Genomic DNA, 18707 nt, shown 5'->3' on the forward strand with positions numbered 1-18707 from the left:
ATGAAGTCCTAAAAAGCTGATTAATAGAAAAAAAATGTGATATTTAAACTATTCTCATTAACTGATGCAATGGCTTTTCTTTCTTTCTTTCTTTCTTTCTTTCTTTCTTTCTTTCTTTCTTTCTTTCTTTCTTTCTTTCTTTCTTTCTTTCTTTCTTTCTTTCTTTCTTTCTTTCTTTCTCTCTTTATCTCTTTCTTTCTTTCCTTCTTTCTTTCATTCTTTCTTTCTTTATTTTTTTGATATTCTGATAAAAATTCTGATAGTAAAAAATTTCTATATGGTGTAATTCTTTCCCTGCAAGAATGATACTTTTTTTGCTAAAGACGGAACTTCTGAAAATACTCTATTAAAAGAGGAAGGAAGGAAGGAAGGAAGGAAGGAAGGAAGGAAGGAAGGAAGGAAGGAAGGAAGGAAGGAAGGAAGGAAGGAAGGAAGGAAGGAAGGAAGGAAGGAAGGAAGGAAGGAAGGAAGGAAGGAAGGAAGGAAGGAAGGAAGGAAGGAAGGAAGGAAGGAAGGAAGGAAGGAAGGAAGGAAGGAAGGAAGGAAGGAAGGAAGGAAGGAAGGAAGGAAGGAAGGAAGGAAGGAAGGAAGGAAGGAAGGAAGGAAGGAAGGAAGGAAGGAAGGAAGGAAGGAAGGAAGGAAGGAAGGAAGGAAGGAAGGAAGGAAGGAAGGAAGGAAGGAAGGAAGGAAGGAAGGAAGGAAGGAAGGAAGGAAGGAAGGAAGGAAGGAAGGAAGGAAGGAAGGAAGGAAGGAAAAAAGATGCTCACCTTGGTTTTTATTACTGAAAACACACAGTTAACTTTAATCCAAGGCAATCTCATCACCATTAGAATTAACATAAGGTGACTTGCATGTATAAAACAGAAACTTTTGGGGAAACAGTATTGGTTTACTTTCTGCTACAAAAACAATTACCACACTTCTTTTTTCAAACTGAATTCTAGTCAAGTCTTAACTACCATTAAATGAATGCTTTTGTAATGACTTAGAATCTGAAGGCTTGAATAAACTAGATAAACTTTTGCCTAACAACTAAATATAAAGTACAAGCAGATGATAAATAATTATCATATTTCTGCCCTTACAACTTAGAGGGAACAAGCTTACTTGTTGTATATCACTTACAGTCAATAAATTATTTTGCCCTAATTATTTCCCCCCTTCTTTTTAACAGACATTTTTTTTTGAAGCATAACATTTAAACATCACCAAGTCTATTGTTTTCCTACAGTAAAAAAAACAAAAACAAACCAAAAACAAACAAAAAACCCACACAAAACAAAACAAAATCTTTAAAAGGCATAAGGTAAGGTTTTAGACAGTTACTTTTGGCTTTGGTTTGTTTTTAATTTCAGGTTGCCTCTATAGTCAGAGTAGTCTGGAAAATTCTGTTTTAGTGTGGCTTGGCAGGTGGAAGCACAGCTTAATTATTTCCAGTTCTGAAACTGGAAACAGATTTTTTTAAAACATGCATATTCTAACATACATTTAATACCACCTCAAATGATTGAATGTTTGACTATTCAGTGACAAATATTTAAAACTAGTCAAGGACTGCATCTATATTATTAATATTATTCAGTAACAGAAGGACTGTTTTATAGAATGAAAGAGTAAGATTTTCAAAATATTTTCATTACGCAGGTTTTCCCATCTTTCAGAGAATGCTTAAACTGGAGAACTCAAAGCAGAAATTTGAAATATTCTCCTGCAGAAACTAGTCTACATCAGATGATCTGTAGATGGGATTTTCCTTGAAGTTAATAACCACCATATCATATCAGCTCAATTTCCAACATTTTATGTCTCTCTACTTATTTCGATTATATAGAGAAATTCATTGTATATGGGTCCATATATTTATAGGAAAAAAAAAAACAAACAAAACACACACACACACACACACAAAAACTAGTTTTTTTGGCTCATTTAGCAATAAAATTATATTTCAGACCATATAGATATTCTTACCCAGTACTTCTCTGTGCTTAAGAGGGATAATATAGCTATGTTTTATGTTTCTGGGCACTCCAGAAGCAAATCATGTAGAAATCATTACTGCTAACACCCCATCATACCTCTATAACCCCTACATTTTACTCAGGAAGCCTTTTGATTCAAGATGTTTCAAGCACAATGCATCTCTGAAATGGTTTAAATAAATAATACTTATTTACATAAGCTTTTCTGTTCTGTTTGGGGGGGGGGGGGGGGTGTGAAAGAAAAAAAGAAAGGGGAAAAAAAAGAAAAAAGGAAAAGGGAAAAAAAAGAAAAAAGAAAAAAACAAAATGTCAACTGATGGTCAAATGCAGTTACTGATCCACCTACTGGATTTCTATCCAGTAATCTGAAAATTCAGCCAGTGATGGTGATGGAAAAGGAGTCAATCAGTTAATTTGCACACATTTAAAATACCACTCAAACAAAATTACTAACTGTATCTTTTGACTGTCGTACTTTCTTTGACCCCTACTGACTTGATTCCTGTTCCACTTGTTCTTGTGTTGTTTTTTTTCCTTTAGATTATAGACTACAGTTTTGCACATTGCACGAAAAAACAATTACTCTGCATTATGGTAAAAATAACAATTTCCTTCTCCATAATAGTACTATGTATGACAGAGTAAATACAAGCAAAACAAAACAAAGAAGCAAAAAACAACAACAACAACAAAAACCCACCAAACCACCAATACCAACAAGAAAAACTAAACAAAGTAAACAAAGTAAGTAATCCTTCCATCAGTTCTTATTCCAGACAGAAGAGACTCTGGACTTTCTTAAATCATAATTTTAGCTTGAAAACACTTGGACTTTTCGGTAGAGGAACCATTTTCTTTAGGCATATTTAACACTATTCCATTCCACAATTTGCTGACTAGATGCAGAAAGCATCTAGTCAAGATCTCTCTATACATATGATCTCTACACTTTTTTCACTTCACACATGAATCTGAAACCTTCTTTTCTTGTATTGTACGTTTTGGTAACTATTGAGGGTTTTTAAAATAAAGTAAAACTATTACATATGCTAGTTTAGAAACTATATGAAGATATTCCTCAGATTGTTTTGTACTGTTTTTAGTGAGGAATATGAGATTACTTGCTAATCAATGGTAGCAGAGAAGGTAGAGACTAACAAAATATTGTCTGCGTGATACATGTAACATCATTTTGTGTGCTGCTGTAGAATTAAAGTACTCATCAAAGTACTTCAAATAATTACTCATCTATCCATGGGTTGCTTACTTAAGGCAGAGAAAAGAAATAGCTCTCTTGATTGCAGTTAAGCTCAATCATATAAAGAAAGACACAAAATTTTTATAAGAAATGTCAGTTTTGACTGCTAAGATATTTCCAAAACAAGCCCCATTGTATGATTATTTTTTTATTTGTTCAGTGTGCAAACAGTAACAGGAAGCTGTATGTGTAAACTCAAATGATATATATCAGTGTGAATATATATATTCATATATAAATATGAGCTAGGATTATGTGTGTGTGGAAAGAAGTGATGACAAGCAGCATAAAACCTTCTAGCATCTACCAGTGTGTTCTAGAGATGAAGTGAATTAAAATGCAACCAACTGAACTGTCACAGTCTGTTTGAAATAATGATTTAGACCAACAGTGAATGGTATTCAGGCTGATGTCAGACACTCTTCTGAATGAAACACAGTGAATCGAACAGAACAATTCTGGTCAGTCAAAACTTAATACAGAAGCAGTCTAAGAAGAAAACATTATTTCAGAGCCTTTCAGCAAAGAATAACTAGATGATTTACTGGTTAAAAGTGTAACCAGCTGAATCCTTTGAAAGAACTCTTTGAACTGTTTACTAGAGATCTTTCTAGTGCAATGTGCACTTAAGATTCAAATGGATATATAGGATCCTGATATATCTAGGCAGTGAAATATTCTGTACCAACATATAAACGAGAAAGTGAAAACAAGAGAAAACATGGTAGAAAATGAAGTTCAATGTAACTTTTGATACAAATTTCCATGAGCACCTCTCAGACTGTATAAAAGGTTGTGTTACAATTTTCCATCAAAATTGAGAAAATGTAGGTTTATTAATGCATGTAACAAGATTTAAAAAGTAAGGTCAGGATGAATGTGGACAGAATGAGTTATCCAGCATATTCCTGTTTTTGAACAAAGATGCTTAAGCAATGAAAAAGAGATTTCTTGATTTGATGATACTATGAGAGTTCTATTTCTTAAGGATGAAGAATATTCTGATTCATTTAGCCATTCAAAGTACCCGGGTTCTTCGATAATTAGTGATGTATTGAAGAACTTTGGGATGACACTCAGAAAAATGAGGGAAAGTTAAAAGAAAATATGGGAGTTTCTAGGTCATCTTCAACTTTACGCAGTGCTAATACTGAGTACTACTGTACTCTCAATCAATATATAGATAGACAGAAGGAACAAAGTGCTAGAAACAGATGTGTATCACAGTTTATTATGTTAGAAATCACCAGATCTTCTTTTTTGCCTCCTAGCCCACTCACATAGTAACTCTGTGGAAGACACACAAAATAAATAAATAAATAAATAAAATTGATTTCTTGACAGAGAAATTTAGAAATTATGAGGTATGTTGAAATAATTATATTCAAATTAAATATAGAGATTTAGCTTAATAAGGGATAACTACACCTTCTAGTTATGACTTCCTCAGCTATCTTTAGTTAAAACAGTCACACAGTTTTTGTCACAATGCTGACAGCAGCTTATTCTTACACTTGATGCACAGTAAGTAGTGCCTAGTGTGTCAGAGTGATCTATCAGAAAGATAGCAAGGCTTTGAAGTATTGTTTTGCCTTTTTTCCCCCCCTAGTTTATAGAGAGGTTATTGGTGTTAAAGAGGAAAATACAAGTTCTATTCTCTTACTAAAACTGTAACAATATTCTAATAGAGGCCATTATGTGAGAACTCTTGATACTTGTCTCTTCCTGAACAAATGAAGGAGACTGAGAGTATTCAAAATTGATTCAAGAGAATCCTAAGGAGCTAGGAAGTGGTGCCCATACTGAGTTGTGAATGTATGTATTAGGCATTCTATAAACTGGCAGTGAATCCAGATAAATCTCTTGCAGTAGAGGTTAGAGAGTTTGCATTTTGTTTCTCAGTGTCAAGACAAAAAACTTGTTGCTATGCATGTCTTTCTTTCAATCACAACATTTAAATTCTATACCATCAATTGCAACTTATGTCATAACTTCCCAAAATAATTATGGCAAATTAGGTGGAAACCATAAGAAAGCACTATAATTCCAGTATATTTTGCCTTTTTGTTCCAGGAAAAAAAAAGAAAAAAAAAGATGAGATGTGTGTTGAGCATAGAAAATTAACCTTAATACTATTACAGTTTATGCAGGTTTATGATGACATTAATGGCATACAGCACACTGAGCTCTTTTTGATCAATTTAAAGTCGTCATCCATGTTCTGTGAAAAGGGATATGCAGAAATTACTGACAATTTGTGGAATGTCATATGCAATTCTTGCTTACATCTCCTAAGTGAAAAGCATGTAATTAATTAAAAAAAAAAAATAATTAATGTAACTGAGATGTCCTCTTTATTTTAAGGTCAGTTTCTGAAATTCGATTTAAATTACAGAAATCAAAAATTAAAATTTTCAAAGCCTGAAGTAGACAAGGAGAAATTTAGTTCAGAGAATAAGAAGTTTTTTAGAACCTTGAGAGATAATATTTAAAATTAAGATTTTTTAAATTTTATTTTATTTTGCATAGCTACACAGGATGTCAGTTAATAAGGAGCTCTAAAACACTCAGGGAAAATAAATAAATAAATAAATGATAAAAAAGAGAAAAATTCTTCTCATTCAGTTTCTACCTGGTTCACATGAAAAAGAAAAAAAAAAAAAAATACTGCTGTTCTGGAGGTCGGCATATTTGCTGTCTGCTCCAAATAAAGGTGACATCTAGCATTAGCAAGGATTTGCTTTTCAACTGGAAAAATTATATGAAAAAAAGCAGACTATACCAAAAATTTTGGAAGCATTAAATTAAGGGTCATAAGCTACAGTTTAGTTTTGCAAAAATAAAAAATATTTTAAATGAATCTATGGAACAGTTTTGAGAAACAAGTAAATTTTTTTGAATGCATTTATGTTTGCCTACACATAATTTTACAGTCTTGATAATATCCTCACTTGCATTACAACGGAAACAAAATTGAATTCCGTAAGATAGTAAAAGAAGCAAATTTCAGGGTTCCCATCTGGACTTCCCTATTGGATGATGAATTCATTCCTGAAAACACCTCAGAACATATGCTGTAGGTCTTTAGAGAGGCCTCAGGAGATAAAATTCTTGTAGGAAGAATGCTTGATAAGAATAAAGACTAAATATGCTGAGTTCTTCCTTTAGTAAATATCAACATAGTGATTTAGTAGGCAGAGTTCCATAGTAACAAGAAAAGGAATTCCCTCCTATTCTACCATTAATTTCTTTCCATCAAGATAGTTTTAAAAGAATACTTCACAAACGAATCCAACCAGCTCAAGGACAAAAATCTTCTAGCCAAAAATATGAAATAAAAATGAAGATTGATGAGATGTAAAAGGTTATGTATGCACTCCAGAGAGACATAATGTTCAGGCATCTGTTCAAGTCTGAAGATGCATGGAATTTCTATGCTTCTGCACAGCAAAAATATTAAGATAAATGTGTAGAGATATTTTAAAAGCTCTTGTCATTTATTATTATGTTTTATTGCATAGAGTAAGAGAAAAAATTAATTTCGTGATGAGGTAGTGTTCATTGTGCTTTTATCACTGCTCAAAAGAAATGAAAAAAAAAATATTTTATAATAAATGCTTTGACAGCTGAAACCAGCACAAAGTAGAATAGTAAAATTATCCTGGAAGGAGGAAAAAGCAGGAAGTCCACACAGACTGAACATGAGACAGAAAAATGTGAATTGAGCCCTTTAGAATAGTAACTCATGACTCAATATTAGCAATTAAGGTTGTCAGTGCAGCTTAAGTGTATTTACACAACAGATTCACTTCAGAGAACTTGATACATGAAAGCTCATTTAGTGGAACATTTCATCCAGGATAATTTGTTTCATAGCTAATCCATAAAGGTGAAGCATCATGTGTCTCTTCCAGGAATGAAGACATGTCATGTAAGAGTAAACTTCACTGTGATACACAGACATGATCACAGCAAAAGGACCTGACTACACAGAGGAATACTTTGCAGGGAATAACTCAAAAATGTAAATACAAATATTTAGCTGGAATGCTCTTCAGACACGGTTTCCAGAAAAGATTGAAAGACATAGATTTGTGAAATCATACATAATGAACTCCAATAATCAGGGTACAGTGTATGCCAACTGAAGATTATTTGCCTTTGGAAGTCATTCTCTGAAAGACCTAACTAAATCAAAGATACACAACTTTCTTAAATCTGTGAAACTGGTTTTCTTCATTGTACCTACACAGAATGGGCAGTACCCTCAGATACCAATACATCAGACTTTGCAAAGACCAGGAATAGGAAACAGCTCTATAATATGTAGTGGCTTAAAACAAACAAACAAACAAACAAACAAAAAAAACTGTATGAAATAAACTCATTTCTTGTGAAATGAAACAATTCATTGCACCATCAGACAAATATGAATAGGAAATACTAATCAACACTTTTCATGGTACAGATCTGAAGATGTTCTGAAGACAGAACTCCAAAAAGGACTTAGTGCAATTTACCCTAGTCCTAGTTTTCCTTCTCATCATACACTAACTGTAAATTTAATAGGGATCTCAAATCAAAGAACTGAAAAGCAAATGTAGAGGCAAAAAAAATAAAATAAAATAGAATAACATAACATAAAATTTAAAAAAATATATCTGTAATAGAAATTCAACAAGATGTCAGATGACAAAAAGCACTGATACAAGTGACACAAAGACACTGCTAGCTACCATCAGAAACAGATTTGTTTATGTTGTCACAGGAAAGATAATGGCACTTGATTTTCACAGTTCCCAGAAACATAATGGGCTTAGTGCCATGGAGACCAGGTTTATCAGTCACCAGACTGTATCACAAAGAGAAGAACTTTTAGAGGCTAACCAGCGTAATTACTTACAGTCAGTAATCACAACAAAAAATGAAGAAATTTTCATATACATGGACAAATCATAGCTATAATTCCCAATTGGAAATGACAATTAAATTCTGTACAGTTAATCCCATTCAGAATGCAAGATCCATAATTTCTACATAGATGACTGAGAGAAGCCTCCTAGCTAACAAACATATCTCTCTCCTAGCTCTTTGTCTCAATGAATGTGTAATGATTTCAGCTCTTTACATTCAGTTCTAAAAGTGAAAGTAAAAAGCAATGCTCTATCAGATAAAGGAAGACTAATATAGAGGTATATATACTTTTTTTTTTTTTCTTTTACACCTACTATGTTACTTTATGAAAGCCTTTCAGCAGTTCTCTCTCAAAGATTCTCGAACCTCTTAATAATTTTCATCTTTCCCTAAATATGATCATGCCACTATTAAGTGATTTCCAAGTACCAAAACAGAAGTGTGCTATCTACTTGCAGAGTATCAGGCTCTTACATTCTGGAACTGTTCGAAAGACATAGTAAAATAATAAAATTATGGTGTGCTAACATAATATTTGAAACACAAAAAAGAGAGGTGTATGTCTAACAGTAAGTGTTCTACTCTGATGATCTGCAATTACAGAACATCATACCATAAAAGACATACTAAATACTGCTCCAAACATAAATGCAACTTATTAGGAAACACACAACAATTATTAGGAAACTCTGACAGTTAAACATTCATTATGAGAAGGTTGTTGTGGAATAAAAATAATCATACTAAGACAGTCTAGATAGAATCTATTAATTTAGCGGAATATAGTCTAAAAGTTCCATAAAATCAGGACTGAAAAGTACATCAATTTTGTAACACTAAAATCATATTCTATACTGAAAATACATACACAGCACTAAGATGCAAGATCCTCCTCGATATCCCACTTCAGGTAACATTATCACTCTTTACATGACACATTTTGAAAATCAAATCGGCGGAAGGCTGTTTTACTTTTGAATACTTCCCTTTCTGTCTTTAATATTCAACAAGAGATTAAGTTCTTAACTCAGATCTCTTTTCCCTATTTTAACTATGGTATTAGAAAATGCTATTCCATATTAGAGGTTGTTCTTCATTACCGGGGAAAAAAAAAAAATAAAAAAGGTTCTGTAAGTGGTCTATCAAAATCCTAAATATTTTATTTCTAAATATCTGCTATGATTATTTGGACATACAGGATATATATTTTATACAAAAATAGATTCCTCTGCTCAGTACAAAACCTATTTTGTAAGGCTTTACCATTAAAATAATGATTCCGAGTATGTAAGGTTCTCTAGAGATGATCACAAAAACAGGTACATGAAAAGAAGTTCAGCAATAATGGTCTACTTCTTTTTTTGCTTGTTTCTGCTTGAAAATAAGGATTCTTTCCAATTCTTTCTATTAGTGAGATCAAGAGACTGAATAGCTTAATTTAAAAAGATTTCAAGTATATAATTCCTACAGAACGTATCAAGACATATTTTCCTAGCATGAGCAAGAACTTGGCCATAAAATTCCTACTGAGAGCTGCATGACAAAAACACTGCGCATTATGCTGAAAATGTTCTGCAGTCATAACAGTAGGGTTAAAACTTTTGGACATACTCATCAGTATCTTACAAGAGATGATTCACAAAATAATATTTGTGATTTATGCCCAACTGTAAATTCTCTACTCTCAGATGTATGTGTATTACAGAAATACCTCAGAAATTATACAGTCCACTAATATCTATTGTTTTTTCAAAGGACTTTCAATGTATACCTGGCTCATTAAAGCAGACTTTTAAGGAAAGTACAGAAAGTTAATCTCTACAGAATGTGTTTCATTGTTATCCATGTTGCTGCAATATCTCATGCAGTTTATGTACAAGTAATCTTGCTAAATTACTGATAAAATGGCTCCAAGATTTAGTACCTCCTCCTTTACTACAGAAACAATACTATCTAACCGGAATGAAGCCTACAGTATCAAGGAGAGATGGAGACTCCTTATGTCAACCACAGCACAAGAGAGAGAGGAAAATATGAAGAGAAATAATGTGTACCAAACAACAAAACCTGGAGGCTGAAGACAAATTACGTTATTTATAACATTTGCACCTAAAAATCATTGCTACAGAAAAGAAAAAAAAAAAAAAAAAAAAAGAGGAAAAAAAAAGGTAGGTGGAGGGAGGGGAGAGCAGGAGGAGAGAACTTTAGGATAAAAGACAGCATAGTTTATATTTATTTGATTCAAAAAACTACTTAAAAATGACTTCTGAGAGGAATTTGCAAAAAAAATGTTACATTTCCATCCCCAGGAATTAGTGATTGATTGTTCTCAATTTTTTTTTTTTTTTTTTTTGGTCACAGCAAGACTCAAAGTTATGACATATAATTTTACATTTCTGTGAGCATCTGGGGTCAGTTTCAATGAAAATGTAAATACAATGAGAACTTTTAAAAACTAGAGATGACTTCCTGCTTATCTATATTGAAGAAAACTGATAAAAAGTATTTACAAAGCAAGAAAGCCCAGTGCTGCTTTTTAAAAATAACTTTATAATTTTGCAATTGTAGCCAGGTCCTTAATTTGCTTCCAAACATATTCCAGTCTAGGACGCTAGATTATATGTAATGTTTATAAAGTATACAGTTAAAATCTAATTCTGCTTCACCATTTCTAAGACTCTAATCTTTATCAATTACTTTATTTGCTTTGGTTTTTGTGTTTTTTATTTAACATGTGGTGGCCTAATTTGTACCTCAAGGGTTAACATGGACAGCTAAGTACTAAATTTGAGATTAAGCAAGACAGCAACAAACAAAATAATACTAACAAAATAAAATGTGTCAGTCCCTTTCTCTCTAAACACAGCACAAATGAGAAAAGACATTACATAAACTTGCTAATGTCTTTGAAATTGTAAATAAATGATACAGCGTAGCTAGCATCCTCAATAGTTGGTGTTATAACAAACTGAATAGAATGGTAGTGTAGAAAATTGATAGTGAAAACCCTCATCATTAATTATTTTTCTGTACATCACAAAGTTAAAATATAGGAGTATGAAAGTAAGAAAGTTTTGTGACTTTTGACAATTATTAGTAAGAAAAAGATTATAACAATTGCCAAAACAATCACAAAAGATGACATGTTACCTGGCTATGACAAAGAGCACACAACTGACACCCAAGTAAGCCAGCAGAATATACATCCAGATATCAGGGGAGAGAGGATTCAGGAAGGAGAAGACGCCCGGGTTTGTACCATTGGGCTTGCGGTACAAAATACTTATTCCAAGAGTCATAAACGGCTTGGAAAAGTCGATGACTTTCTCACGAACATAGGTAATTGCCAACGGTGCAACTGCAAGGTCAGCTTTCTGTTAACAGAAATACAAAAAGAGAAACAGGACATAAGTCAGAAGAAACAGGTTGAAGAAGAAATTCAGATTAGACAAAGTACAAAGTTCATCAAAGAAGAGGTTTGCTCTTGCACTAGTAAGGCTGAAATTTAAGGCACTGTTATACCTATTAGTAGGAACGCAGATATACTCTACTTTAAAAAAACAAAAAACAAACAAACAAAAAAACTTCTCAAAACATACATATCAAGATATGTCTTTATCACTTTTTCACTCTGCTCTTTAGAAACTGATGTAATTGTGAAGGAGTTCTGAATATGTTTGTGCAAATGTAGGATGTTTTATTTTAATGTAGAAGCAAAAGTACAAAATGAAGATTATTTTAAAAAGAGGAGTTCTACAACGGAGAAGTTTTTCCATGTATGTAGTGCAAATTCATCATTAATATATATATATATATTGCTCACCTGGTATTGTATATACTATTTAACACTCTCAATTCCACATGTTAGATTATTTTAATTTTGCCTTTTGTTATTACCTGCTATAGTTCAGTGTCCTAATGAGCAACTATCATATCATTAGATGTACTACAGTAATGCACTACTGTATGAGAATGTGAAACTGTTGGAGCTATTAATTTAATTTAGTCAAGTTTCAGTGGTCTAAAACACCACAATGCATTTCATTTTCATTGGTATTCAGAACTTGCAGGTAATAAACAGATTTGCAAGGCTTCATTTCACAGCAGCTGAGTTTTTATGACTTGCATATTATTGGTGATAGTCTAGATGATGCAGGAAGAAAACAGGAAAGTGCAAAGATAAAATAATTTCAATTAAAAGTTATAGGACAATACAAAGAAGTTTGGGGAACACAAATAAAATTATCAGACTGACAAGAAAGTATCAGTCCTTACTCTTCTTCTGAAGACAAGTCACTAGAAATTGTCCGAAGATATAGGTACCCAAGGAAAGAGAAAATACTGCTATTGGCCATTCTGGATTTTGGTCATAAAATATGGACAAATAGTTTATTTTAAGAAATACTCCTGGAAATTCAACCCTTGATCATGAAAGCTGTATACATGTAAATGTAAGTTGCTGCAAGTATCTCCAGTGGAAAAAAGCTCCAAAGAAACTGCAGATGCAATAAGAAATATAGCATTAGAATAAATAATGTATTTTTTATATGACAGAACAAGACTGAATCAGACAGTCTAGGCCCAGGCCCAAAATACAGATCCCCATCCTACTATCTCTGAATTATCTTCAGAATTCAGAATGATCAACATAGGCTGGAACGCGTGTGTGAGTAGGGAGATCTCTTTACCAGATTATATGTCCAGATATTGGTCTCTGATTATAGTATTTATTTATTCATTCATTCATTCATTCATTCATTCATTCATTCATTCATTCATTTATTTTAACGTGCTCGATCATCCTACTGTGATTTCACATGATTTGTCCTATATTCTTTTAACAAGTCCACAGTCTAAAAAAAATTGCAAGGAACCAGGTGATATTGCTTTTGCCTTGCACTATCATGCACTCTACAGTATGAAGAAAATATCTATATGTATCAGTCATCTGGTTAAATTCTAACTCCTTAAATAAATTTTGAATATTAGCTAAGTGTAATTCCTATGTTTTATTTAAGAAGGTACAGTATTAACACAGCATGTTACAAGCTATTTTCAGATAATGTCAGAGTAAGTTAAGTTGGAAGGGACATTTGTAGTTTACCTAATCCAACTTCCTCTTTAGAGCAAGACTAATTTAGAACAACTAACATAATTTTCTAATGCTGCAGAAAACAACATGTAAGAGTGATTCTCTGAAACTTAGACTTTCTCACTGCAATTGATACAAATAAAAAGCATCAGATGGAGGCAACATATTCAGTGTCAAAAGAAGCAAAATGAAATGGAAACAATCCTCTTTGTTTCCAAGTATCTACATGATTGTGGTATCTATGAAGACAGAATTCATAATTTCAAATAAAATACAAACAAAAAGAAAAACAGAAGAAAATGCATTTATCCTTATTATACTTCACATACAGAAAGTGAAGTTCAAAGAATGATCTGTAAATTCAAGATAAGTATTTTCATTATGGCAACTATCTTTGTCTGTCTGACTTCTGCATACAACTTGTATCTTCACAGGTCTAATTAAACCAGTTCTACTGTCCAAACAGATACCTATGTTGTACACTTTCTAAAGTCAAACAGAGAGTAAAAATATGCTAACAAGTTTGATTTTGCAAAATATGTGTACTGTTTCATGCCTACTGTTAGCATCTTTCAGATTTAGAAGAAAACATAGAAGAAATGACTGACATAAAAAGTATAATATTGCAAAATTTAATCACTTTGCTTATCAGATATATTTTAACTCCAAAATACTTAATTATCTCAACAACTATTTCATTCATAACTGAACATAAGAGAAGGAGTATAGTTTCCAGAAGTGCATTATCAGCATCTCCTACTGTCTTCTACAGTAGAGATATACAAATAAGAGAATTATTTTAGTTAATTTCTCAGAATGAATTGGGGATGAATGATGTAAAAATTGAATTTTATCCATCTAAAGGAAAATGAAAAATAGATGCATAATTAAATGGTTTTCCATAATTTCCGTAACAAAGAATACTTCACTCACTTGATAACAGAACCATGCATGACAATGTTTTAGAGGAAAAGTCTTTATCTATCTTAAAGCATAAGGCCAAATAGCACTTATTCTTGACCTAGAGTACTTGAGATAAAGGTCTTTTTACAACAGCATCTTGTGACTGATTAAGATAATCTAGTTGCTCTAGGAGTGAGATTTTGCACAAAATAAAATTTACAATAGCAACTAGAAGCAAGTACGTCTGACAAGGACCTTCCAACATAAAATGCAGTCCTGCGCAAAATAGAATAGCTGTAGCAACACAATGAGTAACCAGATGATGCAATGAAGTTACACACTGCAGACAAGAAAGCCACAGTAGGTGGCAGGGACTGGAGAAAAATTCTACTCAGTGAATTCTTACTTTAATTATATCAAGCATGAGGAAATCAGAATCCTGTATTCACTCTGTCATTCAAAGATATGGTATGAAAAACTCAAGAATAGCACTCATATTCTGTATCTGTCTATCTGAGTAATGTGTCAAGAACTGAGAGATGTGCTTGAATAAGGAAGAGAATGTCCAGGAGGATGGGAAAACAGGATTTATTGTCTTTTATAGGAAAATCTTCAGTGAGCTGAACCACTGAGAGCTATTTCCATCCTGCTTTATCAAAGTCCATCCATGATTTGGAATACTATTTTGAATTGTTTCTTTTTTAAGCACTTTTTTTTTTAGGACGTTATCTGCAGTCTTTGTCCTCCACCTTGAAGGATGGTATTTTCTTCCTTCATACTCCTATAAGCACTCAATGCAGTCTACTTTCTACACTACTGTAGAAATCTATGACAAAGGAGGATTGCTAGGTTCTGTTTGTGTTACATTAGAATTCTGTATACTCTGTTTACTTCTCCATGGTCAAAAGGTTTCCCTGTCTTAACTACTATAAAAATATTTATTAATTATTATAATTGTTATAAGTAAAAAAAAATCTTAATTTAGAGAACTCTATAGAATATTAAATAGAAGTGTTTTTATACTACATATCATTAAAAAATCATGCAGTTGTTTATATATACTTTAATTTAAAATAATGGCTAATATAACATCAGTTATTGTATATATACAATGGCTAATACAACATCAGTTATTAAAAGCATTGGCACAAATTTATGGAAAAAGAAACTTGAAAGATTTAGCATTTTATTCACTAGATCCCAGTTTAGCTCAGCTCTGTCTATGGTATAAGTAAGCTAACTCATTTGAAAAACTTGTAGCAGTTAATTAAATTCAACACTTATCTAATAGAATTAAAGACTGGCTTGGGTTGAATGGACCTCAAAGTTCATCTGCTTCCAAACTTTCTGTGCTGGAAGGTATAGGGACATCATTCACTAAATCAGGATGCCCAGGGCCCCATCCAACCTGGCCCTGAACACTCCTTGGGAATGAACATCCACAACTTCTCAGGGCAGCCTGGGCCAGTGCTTCACCACCCTCCACCCTCTGATTTCTTCTGAATATCTAATCTAAAACTACTCCTTGTATTATCACTACATATTACAGTAAAGAGTCTTTCCCTATTCTCCATCATCACAGAATCATAAATTTTTTTTTTAATATGAAGAGACCTTTAAAGATCTAGTCCAACTCCCCTGCAAAGAAAAGGGAGATTTGCTGCTAGATCAGGCTGCTCAGAACGTGGAAGACTGCAATAAGGTCCCTCTGGTGACCTTATACCAAACAAATCCGAATCTTTCAGCCTGTCTTCATGGCTGACTCCAGCCATCTGATCATCTCTGTGGCCCTTGTTTGGATACACTCCAACAGTTCCAAATCTTTCTTGTACTTCAGAACACAGTCCAGGTTGCAGTACACCAATGAGGGAGGAGCACAAGGAGGTAATCACCTTCCTCATTCTGTTGGTCATACTTCTTTTGTTTCAGCCAAGGATTTGGTTGGCTTTCTGGGCCGTAAGTATGTATTTCTGGGTCATGTAGAACTCTTTATCCACCACCCAATTTGTACTGGTGTGGAACTGTCCTAATGAAGGTGCAGGATTTACAGTTGGCCTTGATGAACATCACAAGTTTTCCATGGGCCCACCTCTCAAGCCTGTCAAGATCTGTCTGGATGGCATCCCTTTCCTCCGGAGTACCAACTGCATGTCTTAGCTTGGAGTCATTTGCAGGCTTGTTGAAGCTGCATCCAATTCCAACGTCCATGGTGAGGATACTAGTATAAACTTATGAACAATCAGCTTTAATAAAAATGAAGTGATGGATTTTCCCACGCCACACTATACAGATCCTGTCAGAAGGGACTGCTCCTCCTTACCATGCAACAGTAGCCTTTTCTGGGACTTCCTTAGAGGAATTAATTGGAAAACAAACTTGGAGAGAAGAACGCTACAGAACTGCTTGATTTTCAAGTGCCATCTCCCCCAAGCACAAAAACTGTTCAACCCCACATTAAGTCAACAAATAGTGGCAGGAGGCCTGCATGAATGAAGAGTTCCCCACAAGTCCTACATACAAGAATACCATACATGAAATCAGGGATGAGTGACTCAGGAGGAATATAGCAACACTCTTTAGACATACAGGCGGGGCTAGGATGGTCAAAGTACATCTGTAGTCAAATGTGGTGAGGAATGCTTGGAGCAAGAAGGGCCCTGTAAGTACGTAAGCAGCCAAAGGATCAAAAAGAAAATATGTTAACTAGTGCCAAATGAGGGAGGGGGTTTGGTCACAAGGGACATGAAGAAAGTCAGGTTTGTGCTTCACTTCAAACTTAACTTGTAAGAAGACTTGTCCACAGGAATCCCCACTTCCTGAGATTCTTGGGCAAGTATGGAGCAAGGAAGACTTACTGACTTACTTACTGACTGATGTTTGCCTCCGCTGTCTACAAAAGTATGTGCAGAAGAGGTTCCTAAGAACTGAAAGAAAACAAATCTCACTCCTGTCTTCAAAAAAAATAGGGTCTTGGGAAATAACGGCTGGTGAGCACTGACTTTATTCCTGGGAAAGTAATAGAATAAATCTTGAAAGTCATACTAAGAAAAAAAAAAAAAAAAAAAAAAAAAAGGGAAATGGGCAATGAGAATGAATGGAAAATGTGTGAATTGCTGGACTGATTAAAGGTATGAAGTTGAGGTATGAGGTGTCCATATGAAGGTATGAGAAAATAAAAAACTATACTACAGGACAATTTTCCTACATATATCTCTACCTGATAAATTTTAATATTTAGATAAAGAAAATAAATGAAGAGTTGTTCTGAAAAACAAACAAACAAACAAAAAACAAAAACAAACAAACAAAAAAAACATTTCCAGTTACATGCAGAATCTTCAAGCTGTAAGCTCAGAATTAAAATGTGTTATTTCTTGGTTCCATGGAATATGCTGGATACAACTGCACTTATTGCTGGTACCCGGTTCCAATCTATTCAGTCAGATTTGAGTGACATTTGAAATCATACTGCCACTGTAATCTTTGTCAGCAAAACAAAGATAGCAATGTTTTTTTTTGTCAGCAAAAAAAAAACTAGCAATGGTACTGCTTCAATGCTATCTCTTCATAACTGACCCATTTATTTGAGATTATTTTGCTGTAATAATATAGAAGTGTAGATCCTATAATAGCTTTCTCTTTAAATCTCAGAATTATTAAATAAGTAGTTCTCTTGAAGGTTGGAAAGATCATTTTTAAAGTAACTTTAAAATCTTCAGACATGGAATTGGCAGGTTCTGAATGCTGCTCTTGAGATTTTGAAAGATTCATTATTTGTCTGACCAGGTAAACTATCAAAATTTTAGTAAGGATCCTCTATTATAATGAATTTTAAGAATAAATTGAGAGTTTGTATATTGTAAGATTTTAGAAAAGATAATTTCAGAATAACTATGTAGAATATTTTTCAATAAGTGTTCACTTAATTAAAATAACTAAATGAAGAAATAAATATAATAAAATATATTTAAATGTTCCTCCTGTTTTTAACACAGAAGCAATCATGCATCAGACTCAAAATGATTTAAGAACATATTTTTGGTACTAAAATGTTTTCTTTCAATAACAGAAAATTCTGTACACTTCTAAAGCAGTGTGAGAAGTAAAAACAAATCTTTCTTTAAGCTTAGATTTCATTTTGTTAAGCCTGACAGGAACATTAAAGGCAAGATCTAACTTGTTTTTTAAAACTATATGGATTTTTATGTATAAAACCTCATATCAGGATGCCAGTTAGTTATACAACACTGAGCAAAAAAAATCTAACTAGTTCTATAATGCTTCCCTGTTTCTTCTGGCACTTTAATAACAGGCTACAAACTCAATAACACATAGTTCTTTAGAGGCACATATATGCAGACATTTGGTATATTTGGTATATGCATGCACAAGGTCTCCTTTGAAAATAATGCCTTCTATTTTATAATGTTGGTCCACATCAGAGTGTTGGGTGGTAAGGCAGTAGAGGTTAAACCTTCACACCAGTATTACATTACATTTCGTTGTCATGTGACAGCAGCAGAGGTGAAGTCCGACAAAATACTGACTAATACGAAAG

General features: G+C 33.3%; 1 protein-coding gene across 5 annotated transcripts in view; it reads right to left on the minus strand.

Annotated features, from left to right (window-relative positions):
• Positions 1–18707, minus strand: part of GRIK2 (glutamate ionotropic receptor kainate type subunit 2) — a 343246-nt gene that overhangs the window by 114520 nt on the left and 210019 nt on the right. For all 5 annotated transcript variants that reach the window (XM_015858743.3, XM_015858741.3, XM_032443244.2 and 2 more), the window contains exon 12: positions 11305–11528. In XM_015858743.3, the coding sequence (XP_015714229.1) occupies positions 11305–11528 (224 nt within the window). The remainder of the gene's footprint in view (positions 1–11304; positions 11529–18707) is intronic.

This window comes from Coturnix japonica, chromosome 3 (assembly GCF_054131305.1).
Source record: "Coturnix japonica strain WE chromosome 3, WE-NBRP24, whole genome shotgun sequence".
Classification (NCBI taxonomy): domain Eukaryota; kingdom Metazoa; phylum Chordata; class Aves; order Galliformes; family Phasianidae; genus Coturnix; species Coturnix japonica.